This window comes from Natator depressus, chromosome 21, assembly GCF_965152275.1.
Source record: "Natator depressus isolate rNatDep1 chromosome 21, rNatDep2.hap1, whole genome shotgun sequence".
Lineage (NCBI taxonomy): Eukaryota > Metazoa > Chordata > Testudines > Cheloniidae > Natator > Natator depressus.
In genome coordinates this window covers 6,193,620-6,207,191 of record NC_134254.1, presented here as the reverse complement: position 1 = coordinate 6,207,191, position 13,572 = coordinate 6,193,620, and the positions used below count along the sequence as shown (strand labels likewise).

General features: G+C 42.7%; 1 protein-coding gene across 3 annotated transcripts; it reads right to left on the bottom strand.

The window, feature by feature from the left end:
- Window positions 1–228: 228 nt before the first annotated feature.
- FAM72A (family with sequence similarity 72 member A) lies at window positions 229–13,399 on the bottom strand. 3 transcript variants are annotated; one of them, XM_074935891.1, is made up of 5 exons: window positions 13,260–13,338; window positions 12,614–12,831; window positions 5,112–5,189; window positions 3,605–3,729; window positions 229–2,576 (listed from the first exon to the last, which is right to left on the bottom strand). In XM_074935891.1, the coding sequence occupies exons 2-5, from the start codon at window positions 12,763–12,765 to the stop codon at window positions 2,482–2,484; spliced, it is 450 nt and encodes a 149-aa protein (XP_074791992.1). In that variant the 5' UTR covers window positions 12,766–12,831; window positions 13,260–13,338; the 3' UTR covers window positions 229–2,481. The 3 variants fall into 3 exon arrangements, 2 of the variants coding, with proteins under 2 accessions (XP_074791992.1, XP_074791991.1); XM_074935890.1 differs by having other exon boundaries at window positions 230–2,576; window positions 13,317–13,399; XR_012635941.1 differs by lacking the exons at window positions 229–2,576; window positions 3,605–3,729; window positions 12,614–12,831; window positions 13,260–13,338 and adding an exon at window positions 9,607–11,943 and having other exon boundaries at window positions 5,137–5,189.
- Window positions 13,400–13,572: the final 173 nt, after the last annotated feature.

Here is a 13,572-nt window from a genome sequence, read left to right as displayed (position 1 = left end):
TTTTGTTACCTAATCACTACAGATGTATTCTTAAGTTAGACAATCCCCCAGCTACATAATGTGCACTTAATATATCCCCCAGGAGAATGTGTTATAAATCAATTTTTATTTGATGCATGTGTAGACAGCACACAGTCATAACAGACATCCAAATACAGAAAAACAGCAAATACACACTTTAGCCAACACAGAAGAAGAGGGAGTAACACCAGTTGAGAATAAATACAGTAAAGTACTAAAACAAAAGAGTCTGCCTTCACCGCATCTTTTCAGAGCCTAACGGAGAATATACAAAATGTTAATCTTGATATCAATCTTGGAGTTGCTTTCAGTACGATTCAGGAAATCCACCCTACCTTATCATGTACTACTTCACTTTTGTATTTTATAAATGCATCTTTCATGTATCTTCACTTAACCAGATGTACCAAGTATACATGTGGTTTATGAATGAAATGCTTTGGCTTCTGCAAAACACCAATGAGCTTTGTGTTAGGGGCTTGTTACAGGGAGCAGGATGCCTGTGTGAGATAAAAAACTCATTTAACACACAGATTTCCAAGGCAGTCCTTTGTAGGATCAGAACCTAAGAGGTTTTGCACAATGAGCACTGTCCTGATGCTCACAGAGCCCAAATAAATGAAGAGGGAGTCTACCCACATGGAGCTCATTGCAGAACTGCAGACTTACTCTGTTGGTTCTTCAGCTTAGGCACTATGGGTAGGGTTTTACCAAGTGCTGCAGGAGCACAAGTCTCCTTGACTTTCCAAGAAGCTGTGAGTGCACGACAGGGGATGGATCACTCTGACTGCCTGTTCTGTTCATTCCCTTTGAAGCACCTGGCATCGGCTACTGGCGGAAGACAGGATACTGGCTACATGGACCATTTGTCTGACCCAGTATGGCTGTTCTTATGCTCCACTATTGATGATATTTCTGGTAAGTCACTTAGGCATTTCTGAAAAGCTCTGAAAGTCTGTAATTAGCATATAAAGCACTATCTAGCTAGAGCCCTGTTTACATAAATGTAAAAAAAGTCACTTCAGAAATCTTCCCATTAAATAGAATATTTGTATTCTGAAGTAAATGTTTACCTTTTTAAAAGTTGTTGTTCAGATGGTTTTTTCTTTACAAAGTTATTCTCTTAGACCCTCCTATCCTTAGAAACAAGAAAACTTTTCATTTGAGAATGTAAACTTGCTGAAGCAGTTACTTTGTAGCTGCAAGCAGAACAGTACTCTTGAATCCAGATTTCACTCCACACTATGTCTGGCTGCCTCCTTTCCAAAAGGCACCATGCCACCTTCCACTATCGACTCTGTGGGGATTACCCACCTTCCAGCAGCACAGAAGCCAGACGGAGATTTTATTGAATCTGACCCTAAACTTGTGACACGCTACTCCAGCATCATACTTACTGCTCATCTCATTTAATACTGACGAAATATACAAACATAATTACAGATTATTTTGCTTGGAAACTATGCCTTTTCTCCCTCTTTCAGTTTTTCACCACAATAGGGAGACTTCTACAGAGAAAGAGGAGTTTCCCTAACTTGTGTAACATTAATTAAGAATAGTTATGCTAATATTTCATTGAATGTGATCCATTTCCATTTAAAGCAGGGAAGTGTGCCAGTTCCCAGCATACTTCCTTATTTACCATTTGTCAGCCATTCTGTTTGCTGGCAGCAAGTCACTCTATAAATTTCTTATGCAGTTGAGTTTAGCAGAACCGAGTACTTATTACGCTGTGAAAAAACTCAGGCGAGAGACCCAGGTTCAGGAGCATTCCAACGCTCATCTCCCTAGTGGTTTCACAAGCAAACAACTCCAAAGCAGGATGAAGACAGACAGCTGTACAGTTTCAGCAATCCCTGCTGGCCCACTCTTTCAACAGCATTGATTGTGGCCTCAAAGGAGACTGTGCACATACTGCCTTCCTGGCTATGGGTGGAATGGGAAGAGAGAAAAAAGGCAGAGTCCAGAAGGAGGCATAACTGAAGCCCACAGAATTCTCTTCATAATGTCACAGCTCACCCAGAGTAACTATTCCTCAATAGCACTACACTCGAGGTAAAAATTAAATTCCTTTCAGTGATGCCAAGACTTTTGATCCACAACAGAGCTGTTATTTAGGAAGGAAAAACAGGCAGCAGCTGGCACTTGAAGTGTCAAAGCCTGTGTTTTCCTTACCTGCAGCTGTTAAGACTTAGGACTATAAGAACAAAATAGCCCTAAAACCAGAGGTAGTGGCCATCTGTATGCCATTCATTTTTCAGATAGGCGCATTTTAAAGCTGAGAGGGATTCTTATAAGGTATGTTACATTGGACTAAGACAGCTTCTACCCTTTTTGGAAAACGGTTTGCCAGCCTTCCTGTTTGCTGTATTGCTTGAGTTTGTACATTAAGACAGTAGGAAGAAAGCTGCAATACAAGGTAATGAGGGAATACACTGTGATGCACACTGCTGATAATATTTATCTGATATACTCCTCCTCAGAGATGCCAGACATGTCTTCATCAGTGCTTTCCTCCAAATCTGGTAAGTTGCCCCAAAGCAGTAAATTCACACCTGGAAGAAGGATTGTAAATAACTTAATTTGTATTCTGACCCCGTTTGAGTTAGACTAAGAACTGAATTCATTGCCACAAAATGAATGGCTCTTGCAAAACCTATTAGATGAACTAAGACAACATTGCCCAGCTGTAGGTTATTTTCTATTTTTATTCAAAAAGGATCTCTAGAAATATCCTTTTGAACTGCACGATAGTAGCAAGTCCTATATGAAGAGTAATATGAAATAATCATGTAGCTATTGGTAAATCCCCTTATGGCTGGGTTACATTAATTGTGTTGGTTTTAGGCACAGATGACACTGTAAAAGTGTTTAAACTAACTAATCTTGTGTATGAGAAACAGAAACATAGATGATCTAGTAAAAGGCCACATACTTTGGGAAGGACCGATATTGCTAGATACTTCTAGTTTGTGTGCCAAGTAGTTGTTTAAAAGGAGCTCAAGCAAACTGAATAGTAAGAGCTAGTATTGGTTGTAACCTCAGCCTAAGGTAATGGGGATCAACAGAGAAAGTTATACAGGGTCACAGTGACAACACAGCTCAGCTCAGAATGACCAGTCAGTGGTGGTTGCTTAATAGCACAGTGAAGCTACACACACTACTATAAATAGTATCCTGTGGCTCTGCGTTTACACCACTTGTATTTGTGCAGTTTGCATAACAATATTGCCTCAGAAAATCCTGATTCCCATCAGCAAGAGGTTAGAGTAAATTTTCTGACCAATTAATCTTACAGCCCAGTGACTTTTTTTTTTTTTAATAAAGCCACACAAAGTTGAGGTAGCCTCATATAGCATGTTAGATACTTTAAGCTCCAGGTGACATGAACAGTCTCCTCATACAGCATTCCTTCCTCACAAGCCTCTCTGCTGGAAAGGCAACTCAGTATAGACTTGCTATATACCTTAAGTAAACTGCATATGCTTTGAGACACCTTGCTATTGGGGTGGGGGGGGAGTTGCCAGTTAACTCTCCTGTGAGTTAAATAGAACTTCCCTGTTCAGAATAAAGCATTCCTTACCAGATGAGTCTAGTCTGTTCATACCAAAGACTGCTTGGCTGTGAAACATCCAGAAATGTCCATTGTTACAGGACAGTAGGCAAGGTTTGCATGGAGCAATCACATGGTAACCTACAACATTGCCACTAGAACAGCAAACAAACAAAATAATGATCATGTAAGTTCGTGGATGAAAGCCAGTTTGCAATGAAGAACCATCTCAGCTTAATGTTAAATAGGATCTAACCACTTTAGCAGGCAAATTGGTATATAATGTTCTTATCTGGGGAAAATTAATGGCGAGTTTTTAAACAATGGAACAAAAAGTGTCTGAATATATTTACTTAGAGAAAGAGGGTGTGTGTGGAGTTGCACAAGATTTATGTTTCTTATACAGGAGTCTTGTCTTATTGCAGAGAACCAAATTCCGTCTGTTACCTGAGTGTACTTTGATCTTAAGTCAGTGAAATTTGTTGTATCTATCATGGAATCTGATTGTTCATTTTTAAATTAGAACTCCCCTGTGAAATCAATGGAGAGTTCTCCTTAAAACTGATGGTACAATCGGACCTGATAAAAGCTAAGTAATTAGGTTGGCGTATATATGAGCCTGATTCTGCTCCACTGAAATAAATGGAAATTAAGGGTTTGAGTAGGAACAGATTATAGCCTAATTAATTTACCTGTAGTAGATTCCTTTCACTCCCAGTAGCACACTCAGAAGAAAGTGTGTGCTTTCTATTTCAGCATCTAGACAAACCAGAATTCCTTGCTAGCCAAGTCTCAAAAAAACCCCACCTTGTTATTTTTAGTCCAAGAACTTTCCCATCCAAGCTCAGATCTGAGCAAATTGAAATTTTAGGCATAAAGTAGACAAGTGATCCTTTTGAGCAGTTTAGCTTTTTTTTTTTTTAAAAAAAAGGAACAGTATTTTAAGTATCGGGCATTAATAAAAACAAACAACAAGCTCCAGGAACTTTCATGTTAATTTTTTCCATCCGCTAGTGAAGAGTAGGTCTGCCAACAGCATGTTCTGTTACAACAGAACCTCAATTTTATGAGCCTCTTATACAAACCTACTGTAACTGAGATGTTCAATTTTATGAACTCCTGAATCCCCAGTTAGTTCATAAAATAGGAGTTCTCCACTGTATCTGTTTTAGTAAAGTGGAACATATGAGCAACTGCATTTCTTTGTGACTTTATTCACACAGCTATCTCAAATCAATACTGAAGCAGTCTCTCTGGAGTCAGTCAGTGCTATGCAAGTTTCCTATAGAACCCCACCTTAGTCTTGATACACATTCTTCTGTGCATTTCTGCTAGGGACTTCTACAATGACAGACTAACAGTCATGTCCAAAGGTAGCGGGGCCAAGTTTCCACTGAGCAATGTTATATCAAATTCATTTCATTTGTGACAACTTTAGTGGCCAGTAATGAGAGGTTGCAATGTTGTTGCTGCAGCACATGCATTGTGGAGCAGGTGCGTGTATGATTACGAGTCACATTGAAATGATATTACTTACCATTTTAAACATGCAACGTTCTTCAGTTTGCATTTGCAGATGTCAGTGAAATAGCAGCTTCCAATGAAGTCAACCGTACTGGAGGGGAAAAAATTTGTCACAGGAATAGTTTAGACATTTAACATAACTTCACCCAGCCACTTGCTCTTGCGGTAAGCTAGAATTCCAACAAACCAATGTTAGGTGTTTGTGAATGGAAATAGAAAAGTAAGAACTTCAATCTTCCTCTATCACCAAGCAAACTAGTATCAAGACAGAAAAGATTCCTATATATTCCACCAGCACACCCTCAGCCAGCATCACAGTGCACACATGCTAGCTTTCAGGAACCTGCTACCCTCCACCAGGAGCACTGCTTTGGTATATTTGGTTGCTTGGGTTCTAAAGAAGATTCTACTGGGACCACCATTCCCCTCTTGAGCTGAGGTGGCAGTGGTTCATACAGCTCAAGGACTGAGAGCGATATCCGCTACATAATACTTCTGCTGGCCAAGGATGCTGGTTGTCGAGCTTAGGACTGCATACCTAAAATCCAGCGTAAGAGCACAAAATGCTATTGAAGGAACCACAGGTCAGTCCCAGCAGCAATTAAAAAAAGTCTCAGCTTTTGATTATACAATCCCTATTCTTACACTAAGGCCAGGAAAGCAGGCAGATTTCAAATTTGTGAGCTGAGTGATAGTGCTCCCTGCCTCTTACAATGCTTCCTCAACAGCTCACCTCTAGTTGTCCAGTAGCGTACCATAATGCTCAATGGTCTAGGGTCATCTGCTCAACACAGATTTCAGCTGAATTCCAATGCTAAGTGAATGTACTTCAAATATTCATATAGCTGACTCTCTTCACTTCACGGAGAAAGAGGAAGAATAGCGGACCATTAGTGTAAAGCAGGTATTTGAGGGCACCATTAAATAGCAAAAGAGGCAGAGCGTGTGGAATAAAGATGCTCTTCAAGGTTGTGTTGAAAGTATCAAAGTTAAACTCATCACAAACCACGTGAGGAATAATACAACAATGCTGAACATTACACTACTGCGTAGTCACTTAATTGCATATCTCCAGTTATCACACCAATAAACCAAAACTGGATTACTTCCTGGAACTGGTTGTTACATAGAAAGGAATAAAAGCACCCAATGTGACGGTCATTTTTATCAAGTCAAGTCAATGACCAAAAGGCATTGCTCACAAGAATCTCAAGATGACACTATCCCAAGCAATTCTATACTCTGTTGCACTGAGTTAGTCATCGGTGCTATAAAACAAAAGAGTGCTAATTTTTTTTGAAGATCTTATTCCACTAAGTGCTTTTTCTCCATACTTGAAGTTGGTCCATTGTGAGACCAATCCAGGCACTGTCCTGAGGCACACTCCACTTCACCACGTTATACATGTAGCAATATCCTTTTTAATTCTACAATCTTTTTGATGGCCCATGAGGGTTTCTCCTCAGGCCTATAGTATGGGCATTTACTACTATACAGAGACTTAAAGGATCACCTGTGAAACTTTTAGCAGCTGAGGTTCATAAGTGGTTGATGGGATCTACAACTCCCTTATATGTGCACACTATAATCCCAGCAGAATCTGCGGTCAGGTAGATTCCTCTTAGGAGAGTAATTAAAAATGAAGCATAATTGAGTGCTTTAGACCAAAAATCTGACCACCTGAAATTAGTGTGATCTGGTGGGAAGTGCCCATCAGATTCTGTTTTAAAAATCCATGACAGTAATTGAAACTTAATTTTAGAGTAGGCTTATTTACCTCTTTAAGCTTCTAAAAATATTACACACTGGCAGAAAATAAAGTGAGAAGCTAGCTGACAAAGTCCCTTTAATGGCTTTGCTCTATATATTTTTTAATTTTTCCTACTTTACCTGAGGATGATGGCTAACTTCTTCTGAATTGTTTCAGACTATGAGAGTGGTTTGGTTTTATGCAACTCAATGAACTGGCCCACAGAGGTAAACATCAGCAAGGCTCAAGAGTTGCTTTGTTGGTGTCCCAGTTCCAGGCAGTCAGTCAGTCCAGAGCTAACCATTTCAACTAGACCACAAGGGAACTGGGCCTCTCACTAGTACTTAGAGGTGATAATTAGTCTTTTTATACAGGGATTGAACTCCGTTACCATTGGGTTCAGTTAGCAACTCACTATCTATATCTACATTAAGAAACTTGCCTATTTACAATGGGCGTCATAAGCAATACGTGCTGCTGACCTGGAGCAAGACGTAGTTTAACTGCAAGGGTGAACAGGTTCAAACTATGTTCAACAGTTTCAGAAATGGTAGGTGATCTGATTTAGTCCTGTCTGTGCAGTTGCAGTTAAATCATTTTCAGTACCATTTCACTATGCTCGTTGCAGACACCCTACATTTTTGTCTGTAGGGAACCAGTGTTCTTTACAGTAGGGCTTCCAGTAGTGGTTGGGTTACAACAAGTGTCCAGCATTTTTACCACTCTCACTTAAGCTGTCTAACAAAGAAAACGCTGTGCACGGGTATCTTGAATCCAGCTAACCCAGGAAACAATAATAGCGAAGACACCACAGTCAGGCTTCTGTGTGGGTAGTGCAAGTCTGGGATGCATCATGAACATCATCATCGGCGACCCCTTGATTCAAGGATGATCTCCACTACGGATTTACATATGGGTCCTGAGATGACTCAGGAGTCCAATCCTGGAATCACAGATCCGCCGCAATAGGTACAGACAGACATTTCCTGGCAGGCCAACTGCCTGCTGGGAGAAAGTTCTTTCTTTTTTCCTTCCTTCTTTCTCTTTTCAGGTTTGAGAGCAAGGCACTTCTCCTCAAAGCGACCTATTGCTTGATGGAGGATGTGGTGCTACGGGGGTTGGTTGGTGGCTTGCTTCTCCCAGTTTGTGATGTCCACATCAGTTTTCTTGAGATACACTTTCAGTGTGTCTTTTGTAGTGCATACTTGGCTCGGTAGCACACTGTGAAGCCTGTGCTGTGCTGGCTGCACTTCTGTAGTTACCCATGCTAGCTGGATTCAAGTTAGCTTGGACAGACTAGCCCATGCTAGCTTTTGCTGTGTAGACATACCTTCAAACCTGGTGATGGTAGAGGCTGGTAGCACTTTGTCTACATCAGGACTCCCAGCTACAATTGTGGTAGCTCCGGTGGATAACTTCTTCTATAGTTCCTTACTATGGACATAGCCAGCTTTAGCATTGGGTCAATTTCCTAGTGCAGACAAGGCCATTGTCAGACTTAACATCTGTGTGTCAGTTTCTTCTTCTGGAAAGTAGGATAGTATTACCTAAATCAGGTGTTGCCTCAACCCATCTTCTGTAAGGCTGTCTGTTTTTCATGTCTTTTGAGCTCCTCTGTAGAAAAGCTGTTAAGAGCAAACTAATATTGTCAAATACTCTTCTGTAATAGGGTTTCTATGGTAGATCTTAGGTAGATAAGCCTTGTCAACTCCTGTCATTTTTAATTGGTTCCATTTTTGTAAATGGGAACAAAATAATATTTTCAAAGCAAACTGATCTTTCCTATTTTACAGCTCTCTTTGACTTGGCGATCCTTCCTAGTTTTCCCACCAGTTGGAGCACTAGTGTAGGCAGCCACTGGCATTTCAACTGTAGTGTTGTGCAGACCCTGCTTTAAGCTATGTTAGATGAGATGGTAGGTAGAATGCCAACAGCTGGTTTACACTAGTATTTCCACTGTTAGAACTGCATCAATGGTAATGTAGGTACAGACTTTGTGAGAAAAGGGGCAATTTGTTTACATAACTTGGTATGTACTGGGTTGAGTGCTCCATGTCCAACATGAATGCTTCCATTCATTCTGTTAATGGGTGGAAAAAAACAGTCCTGAGAGTTGAACTTCTGCCTGTATGCAGAGCTATAAGTTTACTTAAGAATCTGCATGTTTCCTATTTTGATTTATTCTTATAATTTAGATCCTCAATACATTAGCTCCAACTCTAACCACTCAGCCCCGACTAACCATCATTTGCCATAAAATCAATTATTACAGTATCAGGAAATCACATACCAAGAAATCATTTCCTGAGTCACTAAATCACAGATTGCTATTTTAACTTCATACTGAAACGTGGTTTACTGACTTTCATAAACTCATTTTTGTAGATAATATGGTTTTATTGTACACTAAAACTGTGGATTACATTTGTAACCACACAGATCGCTTTAACTCACATTTGACAACTAGCATTATATGAAAGACATTTTACACCAGTTTAGAACATCTGTGCCAGGAATGAGGTGTCTATTGTAAATCTCAAATGAGACCACAGAACAATGGCTTAGTGATTAGAATGTGTTTAAAAAAATGAACCTTTGTTGTTTTTTTTTAATTAAATTTTAGCCCATCTTAGTTTATCTCCTTTTAACTCATGCTTACAGATTAACACTTTGTAATTTACATTCTTAATATTTAATTTACTATTTAATATGTAAATATTGCTTTCCCATAGTTACTCATCCTCTGACTCCAGCTTACATTTGATCAATTAACAAGAAAGATTTTTCTTCTTCTTCTTCTTCTTCTTCTTCTTCTTCTTCAATTCTTGTCCTTGCTTAACCATGAAAGCCAAATTGGGTTCTTTTTGCTTCTTTCATCTTCACCAGTTAATGCACTCAACAATTCTGTTGATCTATGAGGCCAAACAGAATACAGCTTGCTTTCCTTGATTGATATTGGTTCCTGCACCGTTAAGAGCAAAAACATGTTTGTATCCATAAGATAAACAAATTTGATTGAAACAGAGAAAGTAGTTGTATTTGATCGTGGTGACGTTTTTACACTGAAAAACCCACATTTATTTTTGTCAGGCTGGATGTACATTCAAGATACGCCAATGAACAATCTTATTATCCATCATCTAAATCAGTGGCTCTCAACCTTTCCCGACTACTGTACCCCTTTTAGGAGTCTGATTTGTCTTGCGTACCACCAAGTTTCACCTCACTTAAAAACTAGTTGCTCACAGAATCAGACATAAAAATAGTGACACAGCACACTATTACTGAAAAATTGCTTCCTTTTTCATTTTTACCATATGTAAGCAGAGTCAGGATGGGCTCCACCCTGACATCTGGTGGTGAGGTGTGGCAAGTAGTGGAAAAGAACTTCAGGGGCTGATCTCAATTTGCATAGGCACACCCACCCCGCCTAGAATGAGGCCATAACTGCCCAAATGGTCACTTTGGCTGTTGTGGGATCCCCAGTGTCTCTGTTATTGGGGCAGGAAGAGTAAATTGTTATTACCCTGATTATGGGAACTGTGCTTGGAACTGTACTTGGCCTTTTGTTATGATGAAGGGACTCACCATCAACTGAGTAGCACTCGCTAGGCAAGGGACATGGGTTCCAAAACTCTGTGAAGGGAGAGAGACTTAAGACAGGTATTAGTACCTGGTGGTGTGGGCCCCTTTGTGAGGGCCTGAAGCACCAGTTGCACCTCTGTCTCTCTCCACTGTGGAATGTCAGAGCTAATTTTGGGTCTATTAAGAGTCTTGCTACAGGTACTGTGCTGCATTCACTTTGGCCTTATGGTGCACCAGCACTAAGGCCCCCACTACTATGAGCTGAAATCACTGAGCGCTATGTCAAGTAGTGGGGAGCCGGAAGATCTAGAGTGCAGTGGTGCTGTTCGTGGATAGGCTGGCAGAGCGGAGCTGTTCGTGGATAGGCTGGCAGAGCGGAGCCGTTCGTGAGACAGCGGTGTGTTCGTGAGATGGCGAGCTGTGCAGAGCGGAGCCGTTCATGAGACAGCGAGCTGAGCAGAGCTGTTCGTGAGACGGCGAGCTGTGCAGAGCAGAGCCGGTCATGGTGGAGCAGAGCCGTTCGTGAGACAGCGGTGTGTTCGTGAGACGGCAAGCTGAGCAGAGCTGTTCGTGAGACGGCGAGCTGTGCAGAGCTGAGCCGGTCGTGGTGGAGCAGAGCCCTGTGGGGCAGCCAGCTTCAGGACACGTAAGGTTCCCCTTACCCCTTTCCCCCACACACAGGCACATTTTAGCCAGACTGGGGAGTAACACTATGCAGATGAACTTTTGAACTCTGGGGCTGGACTTTTTGGACTTTGGGTGATTTGTGGATTGCTGGACTCAAGAGACGCTTGGGTGCTGGGACTCAAGAACCCGAGGGAAAGGGGCATGCCCCAATTTGCTTGGGGTGGGTTTTTTTTTTGCTCATGGGTTGTGTTATGAATCCTGTTGGTGGTGTCTCCCAACATAATGCCACATTGTTTCTCTCTGTTATTAAAAGGCTTTTTGCTACACTCAGACTATGTGCTTGCGAGAGGGGAAGTATTGCCTCTTGGAGGCGCCCAGCGGGGGTGGTAAATATTTGTCCCAGGTCACTGGGTGGGGGCTCGAGCCGGTTTGCATTGTGTTATTGGAATGGATCCCCTAGATATTGAACCCGGCCCTTGTTGCTGCCAACTCTGATGGGTAGAAGGGTTACACATAGAATTATAAAATCAATTGGAATATAAATATTGTACTTACATTTCAGTGTATAGTGTATAGAGCAATATAAACAAGTCATTGTCCATAGGAAATTTTAGTTTGTACTGACCTTGCTAGTGCTTTTTATGTTGCCTGCTGTAAAACCAGGCAAATATCTAGATGAGTTGACATACCCCCTGGTTCAGAACCACTGATCACAGCTACTAGGGGGGAGAGTGTGTGGCCTTAAGGGTAGAGTAGCAGAATAGGATCAGGGCTGAGATGCATTTCCCGATCTAATACTAACACTTTCTGACATCTTGTGGCAAATCACTTAAGGGACATGGGTTAGGTTTAAAATAATTTTACTGTATATTCTTACTTTGTTACTAACTCTTGAACAACAATTGTAGAAAGTAATCCAGATTTTTCTGTCATTTACACTACTTACTTATTTGCGGTTCACCAAGCTTGGAATAGATCATTTGTGTGTTGGAAACATCCCACTAGTCTGGGGCAAGACCCCCAGAGTTTATACTGCACCTGCCTGGAGCTGTTACCCTACTACAAACAAAAATAAACTAGATACTGACTTGAAACAGGAGTGAAACTGACACTTTCAAGTCACTTTCACTTCTGTTTAAAGGCTAGTTACTTTCCAGAAGGCTGTTAAATACAACCCTACAGTGATTGTCACAGGAACATATTTAGAGCCAAACACCAAGAAAACTGCACATTTTAAAGCTGAGGAAAAATGAGTCTTGTTTATTATTTACAGCTTGTATATATGTATCTTTTAAAGTACTGTACCATTCTGTGTTTGGACTGTTCCTCAGTTCCTGTTGCAGTAAAATGGAAATACTAATACTTGCTTGCCGACCTGCCCTACACAATTATAAGGAGTAGATTGAGATCTGGGGAGTAGGAACTCGGCCTTCTTATTGGTTTGCCTGGTATCTAACACAATGGGGGATTCCTACTGCTTAAGGTCTTTGGGGGCTACTGTGACATTAGTCCACTGTTGAGATGCCTGCAGGTGGCAAAGGAAGAGGACTTACCTGGTGGGTGGGATGTCGGTGGAGTACAGGTCAATCTCTGTGTTGGCCAGCAGCACAGCCTTCATCCCCCGCGAGCTCAGCACCTGCTGGCAGAATCTGCAGCACAGCACGGACACACACCTGTCCTTGAAGGTGCAGCCACTCGTGGACATGATGGCTCTGGCCCAGAAGGGTCCGTCCCCTCTTCCCAGAGAGCGGTGAGGGTGCTCCTTGCTTCTCTGAGGGCAGACTGACCATCAGACCCCCTTAGCTGCTCCTAGCGCCCCCCCCGCCCCCTTCTTCAGCTCCCCCTCTCAGGCTCCTTGCCCCAGGGACTGTGCCCCCTCAGCTGCTCTTCCCACACCCACTGCCCCCTCCCTCAGGGTACAGCCCTATACCTGCACCCCTCCCTTGCCCTGGAGACGGACTCCCCTTTCCCACTCTGCTGCGCCCTCCAGGCTCCAACACCCCCCGCCCCCTTGGAGGCCCTGTACCCCCCCCCGCAGGCCCTGTACTCCCCCTCCTGCCTACCAGTGGGGGCCTTATGCTCTCCCCTTCCTCCCCCCCCCCACTGGGGGCCTTGTCTTCCTCCCCCTTTCCCCCCACCAGCGGGGGCCCTGGGCTCCCCCTCTCACCCTGCTGCCCCACCCCCACAGCCCCTGCTTACTGCCCCTTCCAGGGGCCGACCCGCTTCTCTTTGTCCCGGGCCGGCTGAGCCACCTACGTCAGCCCTGCTGCCGTTAGACCCCAACGGGCTGGCCCCAGCGAGCCCCTGTCTTCAGAACTGTCACACTCCGTTTGAATCCCTGTCCTCGCTTCCCATTGGAAGAGAGCCAACGCTCCCCTCGAGCCCGATTGGGGGGATCCGCCTCTCAGAGCCGCTAGGGCCCGTCCCCTTCCGCTCCTAACTGGAGGAGCCGTGAGCCAGAGGCGGGGCAGAGAAAACAGTAGAACGCTGCTATGGGTTAGGAGGAGTGTCA

Bases quoted from the DNA above. Each gene is read 5' to 3' on its own strand.
- FAM72A (XM_074935890.1), bottom strand. From the start codon at position 12,765: ATGTCCACGAGTGGCTGCACCTTCAAGGACAGGTGTGTGTCCGTGCTG. The intron at 3,730-5,111 runs GTAAGTAATATC...TTGCTGTTCTAG, and splicing joins AACGTTGCATGTTTAAAATG to TGGCAATGTTGTAGGTTACC. The intron at 2,577-3,604 runs GTAAGGAATGCT...TCCTTCTTCCAG, and splicing joins GAACAGACTAGACTCATCTG to GTGTGAATTTACTGCTTTGG.